Source organism: Lampetra fluviatilis, chromosome 27, assembly GCF_964198595.1.
Source record: "Lampetra fluviatilis chromosome 27, kcLamFluv1.1, whole genome shotgun sequence".
Classification (NCBI taxonomy): domain Eukaryota; kingdom Metazoa; phylum Chordata; class Hyperoartia; order Petromyzontiformes; family Petromyzontidae; genus Lampetra; species Lampetra fluviatilis.
This window is the reverse complement of record NC_136301.1, coordinates 5,189,858-5,217,299: the sequence shown is the minus strand read 5'-3', so window position 1 is coordinate 5,217,299 and position 27,442 is coordinate 5,189,858. Positions and strand designations below refer to the sequence as shown.

The following is a 27,442-nucleotide window of genomic DNA, read 5'->3' as shown; positions in this document are numbered from 1 at the left end:
CCATGCTAGTGCATTGCTCCAATAATCCCAACTCCAACCGAGGTCCGAGCAGTTTTCCGGATAATTTCGAGTGAGAAATGAATCCCACGTGTGCCTTGGTAGCGCAGCCATGTGCAGGCAGTCTGCGCAATCCACCTACCTCTCACCTCCAAAGCGCTCGATTTTGCACGTGTGCTGCACACCAAGCTCATCGTGTAACCTCTTACCTCTTTCCTCTTCTCCCCATCCCTCCACCCCATCGCCGGACAGAACCGCTACGTGATGGCGTTTGGGCTCGTCACGCTGTCCATGTGCGTCGCGTACCTGGCGTACATGCGCGCCGAGTACGCAAACTCGCAAGCGGAGGAGCAGCAGATCAACCCCGGGAGGAGAAGAACGCGATGGGACTGATGGATTCTTCCACAACAACGAGGAGATGTTTTGCCCCCACTGTTTGGAACTGTGCTTCCCACAGCCCTCTGTGCTGTTGACTCCCTGCCCCTGTTCAAATTACAGGCGCGCTAGACCTTTTTTTTTTCTTCTGCCTCTAAATTAATGTCTATTTAACCTGTATAAAATAACACATGCCCACTGTTAAATCTTGACTTAAAGCTTTAATGACTGCAGGGATTCATATTCTTTTGGGTCTATCGGTAAAGTCACGTAGATAGGTTCAAAGAAAATAACAAAAAACTACGACGTTCCGATGGCAACACAAGCGGTCTGCGTGACTTGACCGAAAGACCCAAAGAACATGCCCACCGTTGCTGTGCGCCGTTCCTTGTGATGCGATCGCAATTAGACACAATGTACGTGTACACGTCAGGCCCTTTTGTCAATCCATTGCTGGATAAGGGGTCCTCCCTACACTGCGGGTCGTGAGAGATATTCCACCATACTTCACCACGCCGGTGATTGCGGGCGAGGCTTTGTGGAGACGAGGAGATTATCCGTGCAGGGTGACATAGAAGTAAAGGACAACAGTAGATTGTTTTGTGGCACTGATATCTGCTTCTCACAGTGTAGCTGAGCAGCCCACTTGTTATGCGTCGTGTGCACATGCTTCCAAGCACTATCCAGGCTTAAACCCGCTTAGCTTCCAAGGTCTGATGGGATCGGGTTGCTTTCCGGATGGTTTGGTCAAAGTTGGACATTAATAATACTCGGTGCACGATTCTGATGCGTGCGTGCGTGTGTGTGTGCGTGTGGACAGGCGATTTAAAATAGTACGGACGTACTGCTGTTCATAATACAATGAACATGACGGTTATCTAGCGTTTTGTAATCTTTTGTGAGTATTTAAGGAGAGTTTAGTTTAACCATTCCATTGTTATTGATTCAAGTGATCTTTTTAATCCAGGGTTACAAACCACACGTGTTGACTCACAACTTGCCAGCAGTTATTGCCATGTTATGTTATTGTAATAATCGCATTTAAAAATGCTCAAAACGTATTTCATCCTGCCCATTGTTGGACTTGCCTTATTAAGCTTGACGAGGATTAGCCTCTGAAGTTCACATCTTCGTAAAACACATTCCAAATGCTTACTAATCTACAACTCGCATCGTAACAACTGCCTGATTACTAATCTAGTATACAATTACAATAGCCCCCCCTCAAATCGTTGCACCTGATGAGTTAATGATGACGTCACCCTCCTGCTGCTCTATATAAGAACGGGAGACAGAGCAGAGCCTCACCATTCTGGCGAATTGCCCGATGATACTGGATGCAATTACCAGCGAAACGTCGTACTCAAATTGTAAATGTTGTGGTTTCACGCTTCAACACACCGGTGGGCTAAAGGAGTGAACTATTTGTCTTTTGTCAACGTGACACTTTTTTACTGATTGGCCATGTCGGGTGGTGGAGGGTCACGACACATGTATAAATAACGCGATCTAAACCCAAAAACTTTGATTATGAATCTTTGTAGTGGATACGCCTATCAGAGAGGGGGACGTTGAGAGTTATTATGGAGGTGTGGGCTTCCTTATTGCTCTGAATCCGACAGTTGTAGGGTTCAAGAGTTCATCGGATGTAGTTGCCCCTTACACGAGCAGCACAATTGCACCTCGGTTGGCTACGTACGGTGCAAAAGAAGTTCAGCATACGTGCGTACAAGGCTCTCTCACCACAACAACCGCCATTCGCCACTAAGTGGCGGTGACGTCACCACGACGCTTGTGCCAGGCCACGTGCGTGCTGAGGCCACGTGAAGTGTCGAACGCCCGCTCGCAGGAGGTCACGGGGCAGACCCAGGTGCCACGGGTCGACTGACTGAGATAACCCAGGCCCACGTACACTTTACACAATCGGCAGACATAACCAATATCAATGATTTAAAGCTTTCGTGACTGCAGGGATTCATATTTTCGGATCTTTCGGTAAAGTCACGTAGAAGGGAAACAATAAAATAATATCAGTTTAGACAATGTTAAGGTAGAACCAATATTGAATTGCCAATCATCAACCCACTTTTTGTTATCCGTGTCACGCCCCCATGAATTGACCCGACATCTTCGTTTTTTGCGCCGTGGTCTCCGATGAAATGTTTTCATTGTCGCAATCGTTTTACCACACTTCTGTTCATTCAATCTTCGGTCTTGTTTTTTATATCTCTGCTCTTAAAAGTATTTTGTGGCGAGACCACAGTGATGATGGGCCACCCAGCCCCTTCCTGTGCCTTGCCGGCCTTCATAGTTGCCTGCTAACAGCACTTGCCCCAAAAAGTGTGTTAAGGCTATACGGGGGGGCGGGTGGATCTTGGCTGTGTATTGTGCAGATTTGTATCACTTCATTGATAACCGGGCACAAGTTTGCATGTGTTCGGCCAATTCCATTCAGAATCTTAATTTATCTTCTTGGTTCTTTTGGTAAAGTCACGTAGAAGGGAAATAATAAAATAATAATAAATTATAAAACAAAATAAAATGAAATCATTCTCACGACGTTTCGGCCACAATCCTCAGGTGAAGACCAGGTCTGTCGGGGAGACAGCGTCTGAATGAAACACCATCACGCTTGGAGCGTATATTTAAGCTGGGTTGGAAGGGGGAGAGCGCCTTGACAAAATAATTTGCATATCAAGAGGAATTTAGCATATTTATGGGAAATGCAGATATGTGATTAGTACTACTTGTGGAATGCGTATGAGGTGGGCGGGGGGTTTCAAAGTCATATTATGCCCGTGCATTATGCAGGATTAGCAGCATCAACGTCGTGAGAATTATTTTATTATGTTTTATTATTTTTATCATTTTATTATTTTCCTTCTACGTGACTTTACCGAAAGAACCAAGAAGATGAATCCCTGCAGTCACGAAAGCTTTAAATCGAAAAATCTTAATTTAGTCTTGATAAATCCGATGAGCTATGAAGCTCTTTTGCTTCACAGATGTCCGGTATTGGGCGGGTCACCATTCAACAAACCGACAGTCGAATCTCTACGCCGTCGATATTAAAAAAAAAATCCACACTTTTCATTTCGTCAACCAAAACCAACAACTTTTACGAAGCGGACTGTACTTATAATAATTACAAAAATAGTTTTGAAAAAAATATATAAAACAACAAATAGACAAATGAGCAGATACGCAAATGAAACCCGCTGATGGTCGTGGAAAATTCTGACGAGTACCATCGGTGGGATTCTATCGGTCACTCGCCTCTCTTCGAGCGGAGCGCGGAGGGAGCGCACCGTGCGCGCATCCCATCGACTAATTAACCTCCTCCTCCTCCCCTCCTCCTCGCTTCAAGTGATGGGTTCTCACCTGAGACTTTATTGATGCGCGCGGGGAGACGAGAGCGCGCATATATAAACTCCCCTCTCATCGCAACGTTGCTCGAGGCCGAGGACCCCGAACAAAAGACGCAAACTCAAGATCGTCCGTCAGCGGAGGCGAGATTTTCGGAGGGGCGAGTCAGCTCATCTCTCTTGCGAGAGACACCTCGACTCTCGGATGCCGTGAGGTGAGCGGGTAAGAAAATGAAAATAAACACCCGAGCCAACAACGGTTGCGTGCGACTGAATCCCTTCGCATGCATTCGCAAGCGGAGATGTCCACAAAATGTGTCGGCGATGCTGCTGCTGTCGCGATGGAGATTAGTGCACAAGCACAACTAACAACAACAATAACAGCAAACTCAACACACTCGTCAATAACAACACCGCGGCGGCATTAAAAAAAAGGGAACGTAATATAACAGGCGACGGTTCGGGCAATGACCAGCAGTGGATTATTTGGCAATGGGCTTAAACATGAATCACTAAATGCAATTAACGGGTCTCAAAGCGCGCTTTGACTTTTGCTGCTTTTTGTAAAGACTTCAACGAGCGGTGAAGTTCCGTGTGAATCTGATACAACGCTCTCCACTTGACCATCTCGCATTCGATACACGCATTGTTTAACATGTATGCCCCGCACACTATATAATAATAATAGTTCAATTTGTAACGCGCGCAAATTTGCAGACGTAGTGGCCGCAACTCAGAGGCGCGGAGCCAAGCTCAGAGTCGCTCGAAAGCGCCGTGATTGTAGAGGTGAGTTTTTAAGTGTCTCTTGAAGGAGGCGATTGAGGTGATGCTGCGAATGTGCAGAGGGATATCGTTCCAGACTGTTGGGGCTGCCACCGAGAAGCGGCGCATAGACACGATGACCATCCTGGCTCTTGGTATCAAGAGGAGGTCGTGAGTCGCGCTGCGCAGGCATCTGCCGTGTGCTGAGCTGCAAGTTGTCAATAATGAAATATATGATTCAACATGCATGCACATTGACTATGTGTATGGAGTGTACAGCCCTTTTTGTCTATACACTGCTGGATGAAGCCTTCTCGCACGCCCTGAGCTCCTGGAGGGTTATTTGAGAACTTACGTTGATTATTCCGCATTCCGTGTGATCTACACACACATATATATAACACACATATGTAAAACAACATGAGTCTATCTAAAATGCATGCATGGCATCATACTGGTGTTGTTGTGCTTTAGAAGCCAATTGTAACCCTTTAACATTTCAGTTCTTACCGCATTATTATGATTCTAAGGCGCATCTTTAACCCGCCTGTATTTGAAAAAAAATCTTCGCAGTGCATCTTATAATCCAGTAGCTGTGTTGTGTGTGCGGGGGGGGAGTGGTGGCGCAGTGGTTAGCGCATTGCGCTACGAACCCGGCAACCCGACGGCCAACACCATGCAGCCATCTGAAACCGGTCTTGGGTCTTTTCTAGGTCAATGCAGCCTGGCGCGTTGTGCAAACGTCATCATTGGAGAGACAAAGGCGGCCGGGCGTGGTTGCTGGCCACTCACACCCCCTCGTGTGCCGTGCCGGCCTTCGTAGGTGCTGCTATTCGCTAACGGCACTTGCCCCCCCAACAGTCTGCGTGAGACTAGATTCATGTAACTTTATTGAAGTGCACGTCATACAATCCATCAAGTGTGTTGCGTTTTATTAGCCAACACACAATCTTACACGCGCCCTTAAACGTAAGCAACTGCTACAATGGTGCATCTGTTATCTTGTGACCGGCTGAACACGTGTTAAGTTAAAACTCGAATGCAAACGAGAAGAGTGCAAAACTCCAATTTCAACAAATCTACAACCACAAAAAGAATCGACATTTTCATTAATTTTCATCATCATCATCATCAGCAGCAGCAGCAGCAAGTATTATCGATCCAATGCTTGATGAAGGTCTCTTCCAAGCCGTCGCGCCATCGCATATCACCATACCAGTGATGTGACATCACAGCACACCGGCGGCTGACTCCATCGCTCCATCTCCACGCTTACTTTCATCAACAGCAAGACGTTCGTATTTCATCTGTGTCATGTCCTCTGATGCCCTTCGATCCGCGTGTTCCTCTCTTTCTCTCCCCACGCAAAATTTGCGCACTTCCCAGCATTGTTCCATCCCCATTCGCGAGTGTGTCCACGCCTCTGATCCGTATGCCATAGTACGTCGTCCTAACCGTGACGTTTTACCGTGCACGTTGTCAATGTGGGGGAATGCTATTTTCATCTGAAATCCAATTTGATCCGAATTGTATGTGCGTTGAACTTATTTCGCACCGTGCGTTGCCAACCGCGCCGATCGGAGATGCGGGGGAAGGACAACGCACGGAACACAAAAAGAAGTTCGAGACAAATGAGTTTTCAATCTATATACAAAAGTGCAATGGCTCCAGTGGCTTCCGAACATCGGAAGGAAGAGCGTTCCAGACGGCCGCAGAAGCGCGTCTGAAAGCGCGAGATGCGGTGACCGCCGCCTTTGTTCGATGGCTTAGCAGACAGAAGCCGCTGGTGGCAAGGATGACCGGAGGTCGCGTGATGGGGTATGTTCCTTGACGAGATCAGCAGTGGATTATTTGGCAATGGGCTTAAACATGAATCACTAAATGCAATTAACGGGTCTCAAAGCGCGCTTTGACTTTTGCTGCTTTTGTAAAGACTTCAACGAGCGGTGAAGTTCCGTGTGAATCTGATACAACGCTCTCCACTTGACCATCTCGCATTCGATACACGCATTGTTTAACATGTATGCCCCGCACACTATATAATAATAATAGTTCAATTTGTAACGCGCGCAAATTTGCAGACGTAGTGGCCGCAACTCAGAGGCGCGGAGCCAAGCTCAGAGTCGCTCGAAAGCGCCGTGATTGTAGAGGTGAGTTTTTAAGTGTCTCTTGAAGGAGGCGATTGAGGTGATGCTGCGAATGTGCAGAGGGATATCGTTCCAGACTGTTGGGGCTGCCACCGAGAAGCGGCGCATAGACACGACGACCATCCTGGCTCTTGGTATCAAGAGGAGGTCGTGAGTCGCGCTGCGCAGGCATCTGCCGTGTGCTGAGCTGCAAGTTGTCAATAATGAAATATATGATTCAACATGCATGCACATTGACTATGTGTATGGAGTGTACAGCCCTTTTTGTCTATACACTGCTGGATGAAGCCTTCTCGCACGCCCTGAGCTCCTGGAGGGTTATTTGAGAACTTACGTTGATTATTCCGCATTCCGTGTGATCTACACACATATATATATAACACACATATGTAAAACAACATGAGTCTATCTAAAATGCATGCATGGCATCATACTGGTGTTGTTGTGCTTTAGAAGCCAATTGTAACCCTTTAACATTTCAGTTCTTACCGCATTATTATGATTCTAAGGCGCATCTTTAACCCGCCTGTATTTGAAAAAAAATCTTCGCAGTGCATCTTATAATCCAGTAGCTGTGTTGTGTGTGCGGGGGGGGAGTGGTGGCGCAGTGGTTAGCGCATTGCGCTACGAACCCGGCAACCCGACGGCCAACACCATGCAGCCATCTGAAACCGGTCTTGGGTCTTTTCTAGGTCAACGCAGCCTGGCGCGTTGTGCAAACGTCATCATTGGAGAGACAAAGGCGGCCGGGCGTGGTTGCTGGCCACTCACACCCCCTCGTGTGCCGTGCCGGCCTTCGTAGGTGCTGCTATTCGCTAACGGCACTTGCCCCCCCAACAGTCTGCGTGAGACCAGATTCATGTAACTTTATTGAAGTGCACGTCTTACAATCCATCAAGTGTGTTGCGTTTTATTAGCCAACACACAATCTTACACGCGCTCTTAAACGTAAGCAACTGCTACAATGGTGCATCTGTTATCTTGTGACCGGCTGAACACGTGTTAAGTTAAAACTCGAATGAAAACGAGAAGAGTGCACGACTCCAATTTCAACAAATCAACAACCACAAAAAGAATCGACATTTTCATTAATTTTCATCATCATCATCATCATCAGCAGCAGCAAGTATTATCGATCCAATGCTTGATGAAGGTCTCTTCCGAGCCGTCGCGCCATCGCATATCACCATACCAGTGATGTGACATCACAGCACACCGGCGGCTGACTCCATCGCTCCATCTCCACGCTTACTTTCATCAACAGCAAGACGTTCGTATTTCATCCGTGTCATGTCCTCTGATGCCCTTCGATCCGCGTGTTCCTCTCTTTCTCTCCCCACGCAAAATTTGCGCACTTCCCAGCATTGTTCCATCCCCATTCGCGAGTGTGTCCACGCCTCTGATCCGTATGCCATAGTACGTCGTCCTAACCGTGACGTTTTACCGTGCACGTTGTCAATGTGGGGGAATGCTATTTTCATCTGAAATCCAATTTGATCCGAATTGTATGTGCGTTGAACTTATTTCGCACCGTGCGTTGCCAACCGCGCCGATCGGAGATGCGGGGGAAGGACAACGCACGGAACACAAAAAGAAGTTCGAGACAAATGAGTTTTCAATCTATATACAAAAGTGCAATGGCTCCAGTGGCTTCCGAACATCGGAAGGAAGAGCGTTCCAGACGGCCGCAGAAGCGCGTCTGAAAGCGCGAGATGCGGTGACCGCCGCCTTTGTTCGATGGCTTAGCAGACAGAAGCCGCTGGTGGCAAGGATGACCGGAGGTCGCGTGATGGGGTATGTTCCTTGACGAGATCATTCAATTTCGATTTAAAGCTTTCGTGACTGCAGGGATTCATCTTCTTGGTTCTTTCGGTAATGTCACGTAGAAAGAAATTAATAAAATAATAAAAATAAAACATAATAAAATAATTCTCACGACGTTTCGGCCACAACGCAAGTAGCCGTCTTCAGGTGAAGAACAGGTCTGTCGAGGAGACAGAGTCTGTCTCTATCTACGTGACTTTACCGAAAGAACCAAGAAGAGATTATTCAAGGTAAACATGTTTTCTTGACTCGCGATAAATATAGATACATTTTAGTCATACTCAATGAAATAAGAACTTTGCGGTCAAACACGGAGATGGGGACGCACGCTTAGAATGGCACTGAGAGACAGAGAGAGTAGCACGTGGGTTAGAGAACACGCGCGCGGTTTAAAGACGACAATTACACTGGTAATTAAAGTGAGCGAGGCTTGGGAAAGGACGCGTCGCGGCTAAAACCGGCGATTGCCAAAGTATAATTAAGGAATAAAATAAATTAAATTGTATTTTTTCTACCTACGTGACTTTACCGAAAGAACCTGCAGTCACGAAAACTTCACATCTAAATTATAATTAAGGAGTAGCAGCCAAGGAATAATGGAACGCTTCCGAAAGCACGTCCGCCGAGTAGATGGAACGATGAATTCATCTCGCGTGCAGCAGCTACATTGATTGCTGCGTCGCGCGATTGCGAGAGATATCGGCCGTGAGCGCAGACTTTCATCCAGCAGTAGATTGAGCATGTGGGTGATGATATTTGCTGGACTCGGTAAGTAGTGTTTATCCTCTCCGTAGACACGCTCTTGCTGCGATAACGTGGAATTTCCACCACTGGTTCGTGGCCGCCGTAGGAGATGAACGCCGCCAGATTTCTCGATCGGGGAGATATTTTGCGAATGGTGGAGCCGTGGCGCAGGAGTTGGCGCACCGCAGTTCGATTCCCAGCCACGGCTGACATCAGTGACGAGTGATATTCTGTACCCGTCTTGGGCACTCTCTCCAACCAAACAGCGCTGACCAGTACGGTGAAGTATGGTCAAACAGCCCCCATCATCGACAGTGAATGAAACACAGATCTCTGGGTTCGTCGCTTAGTGAGTCAACCACTGCGCCACCGCTCCTCCTCCTCCTCCTATCCCGCACACGCAGTGTCAATCGTAAATTCATAATTTTGAAAATGAAATAACGAATTATGATTTGTTCGTAATATTTCATAATAATAATGATTATTATTGTAAAATCATGTCCAGCTTGTTATCAATCCACTGCTGTATTCAGATCTTTTCACGCGGTGCAGGCCGTGGAGATCTTTGACCATACTTCTCCACGCTCGTCAGCGCAAACCAGCGAAACCGGGAAGCGCCCAAGGAGTGGCCAGGAATCTAACTCGGTTGCTCCATTCATAGCGCGGTGCGCTAACCACGGCGCCACCGCTCCTCCACCGCAAATTGAAACAAGTTGGCGTGAATATGCAAACACATTCACGATTATTCTTGAGTCTTTCGGTAAAGTCACGTAGGTAGGTTCAAAGGAAATAACGTGACTTTACCGAAAGAATATGAATTCCTGCAGTCACGAAAGCTTTAAGTCAACATTCATGATTCACATAGATGACTTGCGTATGCGTGTGCGGGGAGCGGTGGCGCAGTGGTTAGCGCAATGCGCTACAAGCCCGGCCACCCATTTTGACCCACTCCTAAATTGAGTACCTGGTGCAGTATATTAACATCAGCACTGGGAAGACAAAGGCGGTCGGGCGTGGTGCTGGCCTCCCATCCACTCGTGTGCCGTTCTGGACTTCATCGGCGCTAGCGAACAGCACTTGTTCCACCAGTCTGTCAAGGCTATATGGGGGATTTTTTGTTGTATTTGTGCACACATGCACGCGCGCGTGTGTGTGTGTGTGCGCGTTTGTGTTTCAGAGGCTCACGCACTGCGCCGGACCCTGGTTCGACTCCCGGCCAAGACGCCCAGCAGCGTTACCAGATAACATCAACCCGTCCCGTGCCTCACCTAGGTCAACTCGGCCTTTAAAAAAAAATCTCAACGTCACAAGCATATCTCGCACTGCAACAACTCCACCCGTTATAAAATAAAGACGCACATTTAGTCCGGCATTTTTGTTTTGCCAACCCCCCAAAGCATTATTGACCAGTTATTCCACAAACTCGTCATTCCACGAAATAGAAACACCGTCATCGTCGTCCAAATACATCTTCCGAGATCGGCAGTTCGGTCGCGTGCTGTCTGGTCAAGTGTGGGTGCTCGCAACTATTTCCAAGACGTCTCGACCAGCGTGTGAGCGTCTTTGTAGGTGTCTCTCGAGGGCTTCTCTCCAGAGCTTCTCTCTCTCTCTCTCGAGCGGAGGCCCCCTGCCATCAGCTTCGAGCACGCACCCCCTTGATTGTTCCTTCCCACCATGAACCACACGAGTGCACCCTCCGCCCGCAGCGCGTGCGTGAACTTCCGTAGCTTCAACTGCACGGGGCCCTCGCTGCCCGAGAACTACCGTGCGCTGTTGCTCGCCACCCTCGCCTTCTTCACCCTGGCCACCATCCTGGGCAACCTGCTCATCATCTCGTCCATCGCCTTCTTCAGGCAGCTGCAGTCGTTCCCCAACGTGCTCGCCCTCTCGCTCGCCATCTCCGACTTCCTCGTGGGGCTCGTCATCATGCCCCTCGCCGTCACCAAGGTCATCTACAACTGCTGGTTCTACGCGCGCCTCTACTGCAACGTGCACTACTTCCTCGACTTCGCCTTCACCAACTGCTCCATCCTGCACCTGTGCAGCATCGCCCTCAACAGGTACGTGGCCATCAGCGACCCCCTGCGCTACGAGTCCCGGGTGACCAGGAGGACACTGGTGGTGATGCTCGTGACCTGCTGGCTGGGCTCCGCCGTCTCCTCGTCACCCATCCTGCTGAGCCTCAGCCCCACCCTCTCGGTGGGCACCATCGAGCGCATCTCGTGCCCCAACGACTGCGTCTTCGACATCAACATTGGCATCATGGTGGTCATCGGCTACTGCCCGTACTTCGTCTCGCTCGTCGTCATCGTGTGCATCTACGGCAAGATATACCGCATCGCTCGCGCGCAGGTCATCAAGATACGGGCTCAGCAAGGTGGGGGAGGAGGAGGAGGAGGCCACAGGACCGATAATGACAACGCCGAGGCTCTCGTCAAGTTGAGGACCATGAAACGAGAGCACAGCGCCACCAAGACGTTAGGCGTCATCATCGGCTTCTTCCTCATCTCCTGGCTGCCCTACTACGTGATCGTGCTCGCCTCGCTGGCGCTCACCGACACGCTGCTCGCTTACCGCGTGGCGCTCTGGATCGGCTACATCAGCTCCGCGTTCAACCCCATCCTCTACGCCGCCTTCAATCGGCCCTTTCGAAACGCATTCCGGCTCATGTTTCGCCTCAAGGTGTTCGGCGAAGGTGCCAGGGATACGGATCTCTCCGGTCGGTTGAAGTGACTCGGATAGTACTCTTTTTTGGTCTTTCGGTAAAGTCACGTAGGTTTAAAAATGAAATGAATGACGACGTTTCGGGCGCAACACAAGCGTCCATCATCAGGCGGTGATGATGGACGGTTTTGCAACGTACGGTGGGAAAGCAGTTCCGTGTGTTGCCGATTGCACAACGCCATGCGACGTCGTTGCATATATGTTAGGCTGTATGAAAACTAAATATTATTATAATAAATTTTTGATTGATATACGGGGAGGTCTACACCAGAAATAAATATCCGCTATCCAGGTGGGTTGAGTAAATCCATCAGCACAGTGGCCTTCCAGACTTGCATCAGCCAGGAGAATTTGCATAAACGACCAAAAACTTTGGACCGGTTTCGACCTTTGCAGGGCTCATCAGCAAAGTCACGGGTGCCAAACAAACACGATTGGTTTACGAGACTCAACACTGCCAGTAGACTCAACACTGCCCGTAGACTCAACACCGCCCATCGACTCAACACCGACCATAGACTCAACACTGCCCATAGACTCAACACTGCCCGTAGAATCAACACTGCCCGTAGAATCAACACTGCCCATAGACGCAACACTGCCCGTAGACTCAACACTGCCCACAGACTCAACACTGCCCATAGAATCAACACTGCCCGTAGACTCAACACTGCACCATAGACTCAACACTGCCCATAGACTCAACACTGCCCATAGACTCAACACAGCCAGTAGACTCAACACTGTCCATAGACTCAACACTGCCAGTAGACTCAACACTGCCCATAGACTCAACATTCCCCATAGACTCAACACTGCCAGTAGACTCAACACTGCCCGTAGACTCAACACTCCCCATAGACTCAACACTGCCCGTAGACTCAACACTGCCCATAGACTCAACACTGCCCGTAGACTCAACACTACCCATCGACTCAACACTGCCCATAGAATCAACACTGCCCGTAGACTCACACTGCCCATAGACTCAACACTGCCCGTAGACTCAACACTACCCATCGACTCAACACTCCCCATAGACTCACACTGCCCATAGACTCAGCACTACCCATAGACTCAACACTGCCCGTAGACTCAACACTGCCCATAGACTCAACACTGCCCGTAGACTCAACACTACCCATAGACTCAACACTACCCATCGACTCAACACTGCCCATAGACTCAACACTGCCCATAGACTCAACACTGCCCGTAGACTCAACACTGCCCATAGACTCAACACTGCCAGTAGACTCAGACTCAACACTACCCATAGACTCAACACTCCCCATAGACTCAACACTGCCCATAGACTCAACACTGCTCATAGACTCAACACTCCCCATAGACTCAACACTGCCCATAGACTCAACACTGCCCATAGACTCAACACTGCCCGTAGACTCAACACTGCCCATAGACTCAACACTGCCAGTAGACTCAGACTCAACACTACCCATAGACTCAACACTCCCCATAGACTCAACACTGCCCATAGACTCAACACTACCCATCGACTCAACACTGCCCATAGACTCAACACTGCCCCTACTTAACCTCCTTCCGTTCCTCTCCTAAAGCCTTCTCTATTGCCCACCCCCTTCCTCGTCCCTCCCCGTGCCCCACCACTCCATCCCGTCCCTCCCCTGATCCATGGTTATACTCCAACGATGTCCCTGAGATCTCCGGATCGCCTTCTTCTTAGTGTTCCGAAGGCAACAGGTCTCTTGCCGGGGTCATGGGGCTTTTGCCGCTGCTCAGCTCTCCTCTGTTGAGTCACGCAAGCGCGCGTGGGTCTCTCTCTCTCTCTCTGTGAGTCTGTTAGTCTCTACGTCAAGTCCGTGGTGACCGGGCTGAGATAATCATCAACTCGCTCGACTTCAAAATCCAATTTCATCGCGGGCGGCTGCCTGGATTCGAACTCAGGTTCTCAACGACGCCAGCTCAGCTCGGTTCTCTCTGACCTCTGCACCAACCGGCCCCGTCTCAACTCACCACTGTCACACTCTGACCTCTTTCCGAGTCGCCACGTGTTTAACACATTGCGAGAATGATTCCTTGGTTCTACGGGTGCGTCTGTAATTCATCCACTGTCTCGCTGTTGATTTGTTTTTTTTTACCAATAAAGCAAATATCAACTCCTTCACTTCTTGCTTAGGGTTGCATCATTCCGTCTCCTTGAATGACACGATAGAACCATGGACACATTTGATGTCCGCGTCATTCTCACAGCACAAGGCTATCACGAAGCAAGGTGCTATGCATTCAACACCGCACTTAGAACTCCAAAATGGTTTAATCCAAAAGGAAAAATATTTAACGGGCGACGTTTCTGGCAATGGCTCTTCTTCTTAGTACAATTCATAGTGGTCTTCTAAGTTGTAAAAAATGCCTTTCAAGCCAAAAATATGCGGAACTTCTTCTTCAACCATTACAGCTCAATTCAACGTTTATTTGTTACAACGGAAACCCGCGTGTAGCCAGTATTGGTGGCCACCACCTGCAGCGGGCATGAACAACAGAGTCATCCTTGGGGTTGTAGAGACTCCCAGCCAGCAGCCAGCCAGGAAACCCGAAGCATGGAATGTTGTTTAATGGTATTGTTATATAATATACCATATATACTATACACACACACATATTGCGCGAATATCAGCGAAGGGTTGCGGAACGGTGCGCATTTAGACAAGGAAAAAGGAATGAGTGGGGATCGCAGATCATTCACCATCGATCCATCCATCGATCCATTCATCCACCCACCCACACGGATCCATTTATGGCGTTGGTCGTAAGGACAGCAGCCGTGGTAGCGATCTGGCGCCTATGACGGTCGGTGTGGTGTGTGCGTGTGGTGTGTGCGTGTGGTGTAGTGTGTGTGGTGTGTGGTGTGTGCGTGTGGTGTGTGGTGTGTGCGTGTGGTGTGTGCGTGTGGTTTGATGTGTGCGTGTGGTGTGTGCGTGTGGTGTGTGTGGTGTGGTGTGCGTGTGGTGTGTGCGTGTGGTGTGTGTGGTGTGGTGTGCGTGTGGTGTGTGCGTGTGGTGTGTGTGGTGTGGTGTGCGTGTGGTGTGTGCGTGTGGTGTGTGTGGTGTGATGTGTGCGTGTGGTGTGGCACCTGGATCAGCCCCGTGACCTCCTGCCAGCGGGCGTTCGGCGCCTCACGTTGCCTCAAGGTGCACATGGCCTGGCACAAGCATCGTGGTGACGTCACCGCCACTTAGTGGCGAATGGCGGTTGTTGTTGTGTGGTGTGCGTGTGGTGTGCGTGTTGTGTGCGTGTGGTGTGGTGTGCGCGTGTGGCGTGCGCGTGTGGTGTGCGCGCTACGCTGCGCTACGAACCTGGCGACCCGAGTTCCATTCACGCTCACAGCTAACACCAGCGACGATTATTATCTGAACAGGTCCTGGGCTTCCAACTACGTCGACTCAGCCTCAAATGACTACCTGGTGCGGTGTGTAGTTAAACATCGCCACTGGGGAGACAATGGCGGTTGGGCGTGGTGCTGACCGCCCACTCCCTCGTGTGCCGTTCCGGCCTTCGTAGGTGTTACTCGCTAACCGCACTTGCCCCTACAGTCTGTTGCAGGCTACACGGGGAGGGGGTCTTTGTTGTTTTGTGTGTGAATGTGTGCACGTCGAGGCGTGTTTTGTATGTGAATGTGTGCATGTCCAGGCGTGTCATGTGTAATGTGAGGATATATCCGGGTTGCTGATGGATCACACCTCGTTACGATGATTGGCTCTGCCGGTCCTGGCCCATAGCCAATGGGGGGAAGTCTAGGGGCGTGGCCCTGACGTCACCGGAAGGTGACATCTGTAAGTAGAGGATTGGTTCTGCTGGCTTTAGCCACAGCCAATGGGGGGACGAGTCAGGGGCGTGGTCCCGGGAGCGTAAGATGGAGTCTAGAAGATTCCATAGAGGTTAACCAGGATTGGTGGAAAGGTACCACGTGACCCGGGTATTAAAAGGGGTGGAGACGAACAACACGTGGTCAGATCTGGAACGAACGGAGAGTGAGGCCACGCTGGAGCCGGGTCCAGGCTGCCACGTGGCCGCGCGTGTCTCTCTCTATCCCTCTCACGCTGTCTGTCAGCAGCGTGAAGGAGTAAGATAGGAGTGTTGTGAACGAAAGACAAATAAAGACCGGATTCCAGAAGTCGCTTCCACGACCTTCATTACATATGTGTGTGAATGTGTGCATGTCGAGGCGTGTGTTGTGTGTGAATGTATGCATGTCGAGGCGTGTTCTGTGTGTGAATGTGTGCACGTCGAGGCGGTGAAAGGACGCTCCATCGGCGTTCCCCGAGTTGCGCTCTCGTTCAACCCCGATGCATTTTTGTGAAAGCGAATGTACTCATACAACTGAGTTGTTTTATTGTTGTTGCTGCTGCTGTTGTTGTTATTTTCGTGTTCGACGGTTGTTTCGCGTGTCCTTCATCTTCGACCCCACCCACTGTGCGGTCTTCTTATTCGCCGATCGCTTTGACCTCTCTGGCCACTCGATCTGTGAGCTGTGGACGGCTGTTGATGCAGTTAAAAAGTTATGCTCCGCGTGACGAGCGGGTGTTGGACGGGTGTTCACACGAAGCCCCCCAGAGCTCCTAGGGGCGGGGGGCACTTGGGGGGGGGCCCTTGCTGTAGGCGTGAAGCAGGCGCATCACGGCTAATTGGTGGAACACCCCGAGGACATCAAACCACGGGGGGGGGGGGGGGCGGGGGGGGGCATCTCGTGACAGGGCGTGCGTGCGCGCGTGTGTTTAGATGTGTGTACGTGCGGGTAGCAATTAGATGCTTGCCAACATCACTTGGCTCAAAAGTCCGTTGCGGCTACACGGGGGATCTTTGTCTTTGCGCGCATGGATCGCAATTAGAAGCTCGCTAACAGCACTTGGCCCAAAAGTCCGTTACGGCTACACGGGGGATCTTTGTCTTTGCGCTCATGGATCGCAATTAGAAGCTCGCTAACAGCACTTGGGCCAACAGGCGATATCGGCTATACGGGGAATCTTCGCCCTTGTGTAACGTAGTGGTGAGCGCTACGCTGCGCTACGAACCCGCCGACCCGAGTTCGATTCCCGCTCGCGGCCAACACCAGTGACGGTGATCTGAACCGATCCTGGTCCTCCCACTACGTCGACTCGGCCTCAAAATGGGTACCCTGGGTGCGGCGTGTGAACATCGCCACTGGGGAGACAAAGGCGGCCGGGCGTGGTGTTGGCCACCTAAACCGCCTGGTGTGCCGTGTCGTCCTTCACGAGGAGCTCGCTAACAGAAACTTGCCCCGACAGTCTGTTAAGGCTATAAGGGGGATCTTTGTAAACATCGCCACTGGGGAGACAAAGGCGGCCGGGCGTGATGTTGGCCACCTACATCGCCTGGTGTGCCGTGCCACCCTTCACGAGGAGCTCGCTAACAGCACTTGCCCCGACAGTCTTTGTAAACATCGCCACTGGGGAGACAAAGGCGGCCGGGCGTGGTGTTGGCCACCTACATCACCTGGTTTGCCGTGTCGCCCTTCACAAGGAGCTTACTAACAGAAACTTGCCCCGACAGTCTGTTAAGGCTATACGGGGGATCTTTGTAAACATCGCCACTGGGGAGACAAAGGCGGTCGGGGGAGCGAGTGCTGGCCCACCCACCCCCTCGTGTGCCACAGTGCCGGCCACGCATCAATGCCTGCTACTCGCTGACGGCACTTGCCCCAGCAGTCTGTTTGCAGGCTACACGGTGTCCTTGTGGTTGGGGAGTGTGGCGTTATGCACGGAGTCATTGTGGGTGGGTTGGTGCGACTCGTGGCACCGTGGTAACAAAGTTCAAAGTCGCTTACGCACCCTAGGGGTGGCGGCGGCGGCGGGGGGGGCTGGTCACCCAGAGACGAAGAGGAAAGTGTCGTCACCTCTCGTCTTGACACCTCGGGGAGCCCTTGGGCGACGATGGCGACACGTGTTTTTTTTTAAATCAACATTTCAACTCCCAAGACAACCCCACCACCTCCAAACGTGGGCGTGAGCTGGAGTATAAAAATGTTGAAGATGCCAGCCGGCGTTGCGGACTTGAAATTGTGCGACTCTGCAATTACTCACAGGGGTCTGCATCGCGTTTGTTTATTTTATTTTTCCAATTCTGGAACTCGACTAATAATAACGGTACGTTATAAGGATGTGAATAATTTATGATTACACTCACGCGTCAATTGGTTTGCACGGAATTTGTAAAGCGGTTACATTGTCTTGTTTTGAGTTGTGTGTTGTTGTTGTGTAATACAACGCACGCGCATCGAGTGACAAAGTAAATTAGCCGATTTTTTTTTTCTACGTGACTTTAACGAATGAACCAAAAAGTAAATTAGCAGACTTCAATCGCCTCCTTCACGCAGTTGTCTCGCTCCAAATTAAAAATGAAACCACAACACATAAGCAATGCTTGTTGACACATTGCCGTCGTTATAAGGTGAGTTACGAAAAGTCAACTTGCTGCGTGCGATTATAATGAATTAAAATAATGAATAACACTGTGTAATAAACAAATGTTTTGTTCCTGGGTAGTGTTATTTTCTATTCTAGATTTGAAGCTTTCGTGACTGAAAGGATTCATACTCTTAGGTTTTTTTCGGTAAAGGCACGTAGGTAAAAATAAATAAATACAATTAAAAACCCTATATTATATAAATAAAATAATAAATCACGACGTTTCGGAGGCAACACAAGCTTCCTTCATCAGGTGTAAAAAGGCACAGCAAAATAACTATAGTCACTACAGTTATTTTGCTGTGCCTCCGAAACGTCGTGATTTATGATTTTATTTCTATTATTAGTTATTTTTTTATTATATTATTTTTTTATTCCTACGTGACTTTACCGACAAAACATGAGTATGTTATTTCTAATTGCTTATGCCTCCAAAGTACAGAAAATGGCTTTTATTCCCCAGAAACGTTGCTTTTGTGACCAGGACAGTGATATTTTGAAATGTACCTATTTTCAATGAGAAAACGTGTGCATCTGTGTCATTCCTGCACACAAAGTCCTAGTCACAAAAGCAAAGCTTGTGGGGAATAGCCATTCTCTGTACTTTAGAGGCATAAGCAATTAGGCAATAACACTTACTACCCAGGAACAAACGTCGTGTCACATTACTTACATAGTGTTAGTATTCATCTTGGGAGCGGTGGCGCAGTTGGTGAGCGCCGCTGGTCACTACTGAAGCCTGCGACCCCAGTTCGATTCCCGCTCACGGCCATCACCGACATTCGCAACCGACCACGGGCCTCCCCTAGGTCGACTCAGCCTTAAACGAGCACCCGTTGCGGCGTGATAAGCCTCGGCAGTGGGGAGACAAAGGCGGCTGGGCGTGGTGTTGGCCACCCACGCACCCCCCTCGTGTGCCACAGTGCCGGCCTCTGCGAGGTGCTCGCTTACAGCACTTGCCCCAACAGTCTGTTAAGGCTACACGGGGGACCTTTGTGTAATAATAAGTATAAACCACACGATGGGCTTTTTATCGGCTTTAGCGTTGCACTCCACGGGAGATGCGTTGTACGTGCTGGTCCCGATGTCTTGTGACCCACACTTAACTCTCAATTTACACGCAAAAAAAGTTTGTATTTAAAACATAAATGAATATGCTAAATTTGTTACAAATATTAGCAGTCAAATTTTGACTTAAAACTTTCGTGACTGCAAGAATTAATAATCGATGCTTCTTTCGGTAAAGTCACGTAGATAGAAAAAATAACAATAAATAATATTAACTTTATTTTGATTATTTAATTGTTATTTTTTTCTATCTACGTCACTTTACCGAAAGAACCATAGAATTGTATTTTATTATGTTGTATTTTTATTATTTTATTATTTCCCTTCTACGTGACTTTACCGAAAGAACCAAGAAGATGAATCCCTGCAGTCACGAAAGCTTTAAATCGAAATTTAACCATAGAATATTAGCAGTTACTGAACATCTGGACCAGCCTGGAGAATTCTCACAGTTTGGCCCTCATTGAACATCTGGAAGTGAAGCCACTCAACGTCCGAGATATGACCAGGAGTGTCACTGCTTGCCCCCCTCCATCTGCGATGATCACTTTTCTTGTTACGTCAATGTTTTTTCTCTCGTTATTTATTTCATTTTTTTTGCCTTTTAATTTGCTAAGCAGTGGCGTGCTGTTTTTTTCTATCATCTGCGTAAGGGACTTGGGCTAATTATGCGTGCGCCATTGAGGGATGAAATTGCATGAATTACGCTCTACAACATGAAATTATATTATCTGGTGGCCAAAGCTACGAGTCTTGGGGGGGCCCCCTTGTTTTTTGTTTGTTGCGGTTGCACCCGATTCACAAGCCGAATGGCTCACAGGGCTATACCTAATAAATGAACTTGAACTTGACCCGCTGGGGCCAGCGAGTGTGGATCGAGCAACGATGGCCCCTCACCTGTTTGGAGTTGCCCAGGGTTTATTATTTAGAACTTCCTGCGGTGTGCGTGAGAAGCACGGATCGTGACGGAGGGCCAATGCGGAGACCAGACAAAGATCTGTCAGCGAGCTCCATCGGCGTTGCCCCGAGATGTGTTCTCGTTCAACCCCGATGCATCGTTTGCGAAAGAGGATTTATACTCTTTGGTTCTTTCGGTAAAGTCACGTAGGTAGAAAATTAAAACAAAATATAAATAATAAATCACGACGTTTCGATCGCAGCACAAGCGGTCGCCCTCGGGCAGAAGAAAATAGTCAGTAGTGGAACTGCTGGATTTTTTTTTCCGCAGTGGAACTGCTAAATTATTTTTAGAACTGCTGGATTAGTTTTTCCGCCGTGGAATTGCTGATTTTTTCCCCCGCCCGAGGACGACCGCTTGTGTTGCGATCGAAACGTCGTGATTTATTATTTTTGTTTTGTTAAATTTTTCTACCCACGTGACTTTACCGAAAGAACCAAAGAGCATGGATTCCTGCAGTCACGAAAGCTTCAAATCAAGAAAGAGGATTTGCTCATATAACTGAGTTGTTTATAATTGTTGTTATTGTTGTTTTCGTCCTTGACAGTTGTTTCGTGTGTCTTCATCTTCGGCCCACCCACTTTGCGGTCTTCTTATTCGCGGTTCACTTATTTGTGTACTGTGAGGGGGGGGAAGAGCCATTGCTGTGGGGGGGGGGGGGAGAGCCATTGCCCGAAACGTCGCCTCTTACACCATTATTTATTTCGAAGGCCACGGTGTTGTCTGTTTAGCTAATGTGTTGGAGACTTTTTTTTAACTGTACCTGTGCACAAAACAATGTGTCTTCATTTGCTGACGCATTCAATAATTTCCTGTAGAGCAGTGGTTCTTAACCTGGGGTGCGAGATGCCCTTTCTGGGTGTGCGATAAGTGGCCAGATTTTTTATTTTAGAAAGTAAATAATCGAAAGCACAAATTAAGCACGGGCACATAAGTACAACTACGTTGCTTCATCAAACCCCGCTGTAGTTATTAACATTGGACATGTTTTATTAGCTGAGAACCAAATGGGTGCAAGGCTGCACTACACTATACACGACACTACTATACACTACACTATACACTACACTACGCTATAAAATAAACTACACTATACACTACACTACTATACATTACACTATATACTCCGCTATAGACTACGCTACTATGCATTACACTATACACTATGCTATACAATACACTACATTATACACTACACTATTATGCACTACACTATACACTACTATACATTACACTATACAATAAACTACACTATACACTACACCACTATACACTACGCTATACAATAAACTAAGCTATCAATAAACTACACTATACACTACACTACTATACACTACACTATACCAGTGGTTCTTAATCCAGTGTATACCCCCTGGGGAGTTCGTGCAATCTCAATGTATTTGTGCCTATCATATTTTTTTAATTTAATACGTTCACGGGAGCATTTATTAATGTCTTCGTTTGCGAGGTTGAACTGCATCAGTTTCCACTGAGACTTTCATCCAGAAGCGAATAGGTCGTTTCTGCTGCTGCTGATGTATGCTGAACTTCTTTCGCACCGTATGTAACCAAACGTGCTAATCGGAAGCGACGATCGATTCATTTGACGCTGATTTCTACTTTCTATTGGCAGATCGACGACGACAAATGTTATCCCAGACAGAACCCATCATTGCTCGACTACGTAGAGTTTAAGAGGGCGATGAACAATCACGCAGTAAACCAATTTTAATTTTAATCAACACCAAATTGGGCTTCCGATGCTTCTCCGTGACTGAAGAGGTCAATTGCGTGTGGAAGGCGAAACCACTCGAAACCGGACTCGCTCGGGGGTTAGAGCCTTCACCACGGGAAATCCCAAGCACGTTCAACTCACGCTTATCAACCATTTACAATACCCCCATTAACGATTAGGCAATCACTTACAATTTTAACAACACTTCAGACACCACTCCAGAATAATCCTAAGTCGCCTGCCACCACCACTGTGACGAACGGGTGGAAGGTTGCGGATTCGAAAAACTACAATTACAGTTTCAAAAACAAATTCGTGCATTTTTGATGTATTTACAAAATTAATGTCCGTCAAGGAGAGGGCACAAGGCCACCACCAGCAGACTGATATCATCCGTGAACCCGTGCCCCTGGACCACTAGCACCAGACGACTTAACAGCCTTTTGTGACCCCCCTACCCCCACGTAACTTTGTCAAAGCCCTCTCCTTTAACATCACGCGGCATGGCCAACCTCACGGACACGCACGCCAGCGCTGGTTGCATCCACTACTTGGACGCCTTCAACTGTACGGGTCCCACCATGTCCCTGCCCGCTCTCTCCGCAAGCCTGGCCATCATCTCCTTTTTCGTGGTGGCCACTGTCCTGGGCAACCTGCTCATCATGAGCACCATCGCCTTCTTCAAGCAGCTCCAGACGTCCACCAACGTCCTCGCGCTGTCCTTGGCCATCACCGACTTCCTCATCGGCCTGCTCATCATGCCGATGGCCATGACCAAGGAAATGTTCAACTGCTGGTTCTACGGCGACGTGTTCTGCAATGTGCACTTCTTCGTCGACTACATGCTCACCAACTGCTCCATGCTTCACCTGGGCAGCATCGCGCTCCAAAGGTACATGGCCGTCAGCGATCCAATGCACTACGCGACCAGGATGACCAACAGATCGTTGGCGGCGATCATTGGCTTCTGCTGGCTCGGCTCGGCCGTCTTCTCGTCGCCCATCCTGCTCAGCTTGAGCTCCGCGCTTTCGGAGCAGACGGTTGCGAGGAAATCCTGCGCGGACAACTGCCTCTTCTACGTGCATATGGGCATCATGTTCGTCGTCGGCTACTGTCCCTACTTCGCCTCTCTCCTGGTCATCGTGTGCGTCTACGCCAAAATCTACATGATCGCGCGCAATCAGATGAGGAAGATCAGATCGGTGGCCTACAAGGTGGAAGAGACGGCGCGCCAGGTGATCAAACGGGAGCACAATGCCACGAAAACTCTAGGGGTCATCATATTCTTCTTCCTCCTTTCGTGGCTCCCGTACTACCTCATCGTCCTGTCGTCCATGGCCGTCAAGAACACGATGTCTGCGTACAGGGTGGCCCTCTGGGCCGGTTACATCAGCTCCGCTTTCAACCCGCTGCTGTACGCGTTCTTCAATCTGCACTTCCGCAACGCGTTCAAGATGATGCTGAGTTGCAAAATATTTGCGCCCGGAGCACGACACACCGACTTAAATTTCCTCAACAAGGCAACAAATGATCGTAATTAATTTGTATAGTTTGTAGAGGACTCCACCATAATCATCATCATCATAAGCTATGACCTATCGACTGCTGGATGAAGGTCTTACCAATCCTTTGCCATCGATGACGGTGATGCGATGTACCAATTCACCGAGCACTGGTACACCTGGCGCCAGTACACTAAAAACTAAACGAGAAACTATTTTAAATGTTACCAGATAAAGGCCCACTGAGCTATGTAGCTCTTTATCAGATGCGACCTGGCCACAATTGATAGCTCAACGAAGTGGCTTATCACGTGGGAATGTATAGCAGTAGCCAAATATTCGATAACGCACGTCGATTCTAAATGCGGAGGGAAAAACCGGAGGACCCAGAGAAATATCCACGTGACCACAGAGAGAGAGAGAGACACCGTAAACTCCAAATAAACGAGTGTCAGGCTCGGGATTGAACCCACAGCCTCCTGTATACCAGGCGAGGTAGTTAACATCTCGTCACCTCTTGGACGTGTTCCCTCCCTTGACTGTCGCTCCCTCATTAGTCGCGACGTCTCTCGTAGCGACGTGCCCTCCAAATATACGAGTGTCAGGCTCGGGATTGAACCCACGACCTCCTGCATAACAGGCGAGGTAGTTAACATCTCGTCACCTCTTGGACGTGTTCCCTCCCTTGACTGTCGCTCCCTCATTAGTCGCGACTTCTCTCGTAGCGACGTGCCCTCCAAATATACGAGTGTCAGGCTCGGGATTGAACCCACGACCTCCTGTATACCAGGCGAGGTAGTTAACATCTCGTTACATCTTGGACGTGTTCCCTCCCTTGACTGTCGCTCCCTCATTAGTCGCGACGTCTCTCGTAGCGACGTGCCCAGCCCTGCCCAGGCTCACACTTCTAAATGGGCACTAAGTTGCACAGGCTCAATTTGAAATCCTGTTTGCGCCGAACATATTTCTACATGTATCAGGTGATGTTAGAAATAAATGCAAATAAATATTTGAAGTCTGAATCTTAACGACTCGATGCTGTGGTATTTTACTTGATCAGTTCGATTTCTCACCCATCATTTCAGAATCTTTAGAATGAGAATGTGTATTTATGCTGGAGAAATCCGATGAGCTATGAAGCTCTTTTATCTATATATGAAGCTTTCGTGACTGCAAGGATTCATACTCTTAGGTTTTTTCGGTAAAGTCACGTAGGTAAAAATAAATCATACAAATAATAGAAATAATAGTAGAAATAAAATAATAAATCACGCTGTGACGATCCCACCTGATGACGGAGACTTGTGTTGCCTCCGAAACGTCGTGATTTATTATTTTAGTTGTATTATTATTTCTATTATTTTTATTATTTATTTTTACCTACGTGACTTTACCGAAAAAACCTAAGAGTATGAAGCTCTTTTTCACAGATGTGGTTCTGCTTTGCTGATGTTCACCATTGAGTGCTTTATTTAAAAAATATAATTCGCTTTTCCCCAGTTTCATCCCGATTGTGCTATTGGTGTCATGGCACAAGACGAAGTATATCCATTCTGGACTCTCACAGAGCAGTGCAACCTTCCTGCCTGAGTCAGACCGATATTTTAAATTCACAGAGCTGCAATTTAGTCGATTTTGGTGCGAATACAAATTTAACGCGATGCGGTTATTTTTTCCATCAGTCATTTTGGCGACCGGGTTGAGATGACCGACGTGCCACACCTGAGAGTACGAATTAATCACGAGGCGCCTGGAACCCGGATTCGAACCCAGGTTCTCAGTGGTGCCAGCTAACAGCATCTGACCTCTGAGTCATTCAGCCACCTTCCTTATCCTAAAATGCGTTTTATAGTTACATTTTCTCACCCCCACCGCCCCCCGCCAGCCCCCGTTTCAGAAACAGTACAAAATGTGACGGACATGGATAAATGATTGTTTACGTCGACGTTTATATCGTTGTGAAATAAAGTAAACAAAAATAACAGTTTGTTTTCCCAACTTGATAAACTCCTTTCATGGTGGGTTTTTTTTGTTGTAAAGCACTCAACAACATCCGTTATATATATAATATTTCACAGACAGGCAACAGATATGCGCATCGGCCGGTACAGCATCCTCTTCATCAATGTTATCCAGCAGTATATATATTTTTTTTAAAGCAGGCAAACTGTCGACCCGATTCAACTTCTCGTTGTCTCATCAGTAAGGTATGACCGGTGAATTTAACTGTCATGTAATGAGAACGTCTGCATATTTTTTGGGATTATATAAATTTAACTTCAAATACATCTTTACGATAAGCCGGGGAGTGGCAGGATAGTAGCTTGAACGCTGTGTCCAGGTTGGCATTCATAGCACAATGTGCGAGTTTGATCCTCAGCTACGGCCAACAGTGGTCAATGCTATCTGAACTGATTTTGGGCCCCCCATTCAACCAATCTGTACTGACTGGCGTGGTGAAGTACGGTCAAATAACCCCCAAGATCAACAGATATAACCTCCCCCCACCATGACCCGCACCTCCGAACAGCACGGTTGGCTACGTACGGTGCGAAAGAAGTGCAATATCAATTTAACACGTAGGCTTTCACGACCAATATTATCCATAAGAGTTTTTTTGGGTCAGTTAGCGTAAATATAAATGTGTGGTTAAACCCGCCACCACCCGACACAGCCAATTACCAAGGTTTGTCACGTTAACAAAACATTCCACTATGAGACCTCCTTTACCAGTGGGCAAAATATAGTAATCGGTTTTTACCCTTTCAACTGGTACAAAAACTAACACCTTTATGCCAATTCGTTACGAGTACAGCACACCGGTGTGTTGGAGAGTAAGTCCAGAACATTTACAATTCGAGTAGCACGTTTCGCCAGTAATTACAACTAGCATCATCAGGCGACAGCATCAAATTTGTGGAAAAATCTTGCTGTTTCGGTCTGAAATACGGAGCAAAGTTATGTACATACGGCATGGACGGGTCTTCATCTAGCAACAGATTGGTAAAGGGTTATAAATTACATGTATACATTTTTAAATTGTTACTTTGGGATAATGCAGTGAATTAAGGCGGAACCAGACAATATGAACGTAAATATAAACGAGAGAGTACCAACGAGAGAAAAAAGATTTGATTCTTGAAATTAAGACAACTGGAATTGCGGGGAGGAGGGGGGGGGGGTTGACTCGTTCGATTCCAATCAAGACGGTATAATCATCACCAGCATCATCATTACAAGCAGGACGATCGTCATCACTGACAGCAGCAGTATCATGATGCATTCTGAAAGTACATCCAGGCAAACAGGAAATTCAGTACCCATAATTAATTTCCATGGCAATGTGGTAATAAATTAACAAGCAAAAAAGGCCCAATGGTTGATAAAAAATAATAATAAAAATAAGTTGCAAGACAGTAGACATAAAAAAGTATATAATAGCCCACAACTAAATATTAGTTTTAGATAAACTAGCACTGCCCATGCATTTGGGCATGGTGGAGAGTGGGTGGGATCGGGAGGCTTGACGACAGCATGACGCAAGTGCTGGAATGCAGGTGACGCCATAACACAGGTGTGCGTTGTGCCGTCATCACCGTGCACTTGGCTGCCCGCACGCATGCCAGCCAGTCAAACTTTTTTTTATAACATAGTATAAAAACGTTTGCGAATGTGCTATCGGGGGCCATGTCACGACCACGAAAGAATCCATTCGGGTCTCGTGCAGAGCACTGGAACTCTCCCAGAGATCCCTTCAAGTGACTTCTGTTCCAC

General features: G+C 48.1%; 1 protein-coding gene and 2 pseudogenes across 2 annotated transcripts in view; all 3 read left to right on the top strand.

The window, feature by feature from the left end:
* SMIM8 (small integral membrane protein 8) overlaps window positions 1-27,442 on the top strand; it is a 104,320-nt gene that overhangs the window by 2,673 nt on the left and 74,205 nt on the right. The window contains exon 3 of the mRNA XM_078869138.1: window positions 250-2,173. Coding sequence (XP_078725264.1) covers window positions 250-390 — 141 coding nt within the window. The 3' untranslated portion in view covers window positions 391-2,173. The remainder of the gene's footprint in view (window positions 1-249; window positions 2,174-27,442) is intronic.
* On the top strand, window positions 10,889-11,947 carry LOC144942450 (trace amine-associated receptor 365 pseudogene; annotated as a pseudogene). The gene has a single exon (XR_013639380.1). The product of XR_013639380.1 is annotated as a trace amine-associated receptor 365 pseudogene (transcript).
* On the top strand, window positions 22,418-24,393 carry LOC144942449 (trace amine-associated receptor 365 pseudogene; annotated as a pseudogene).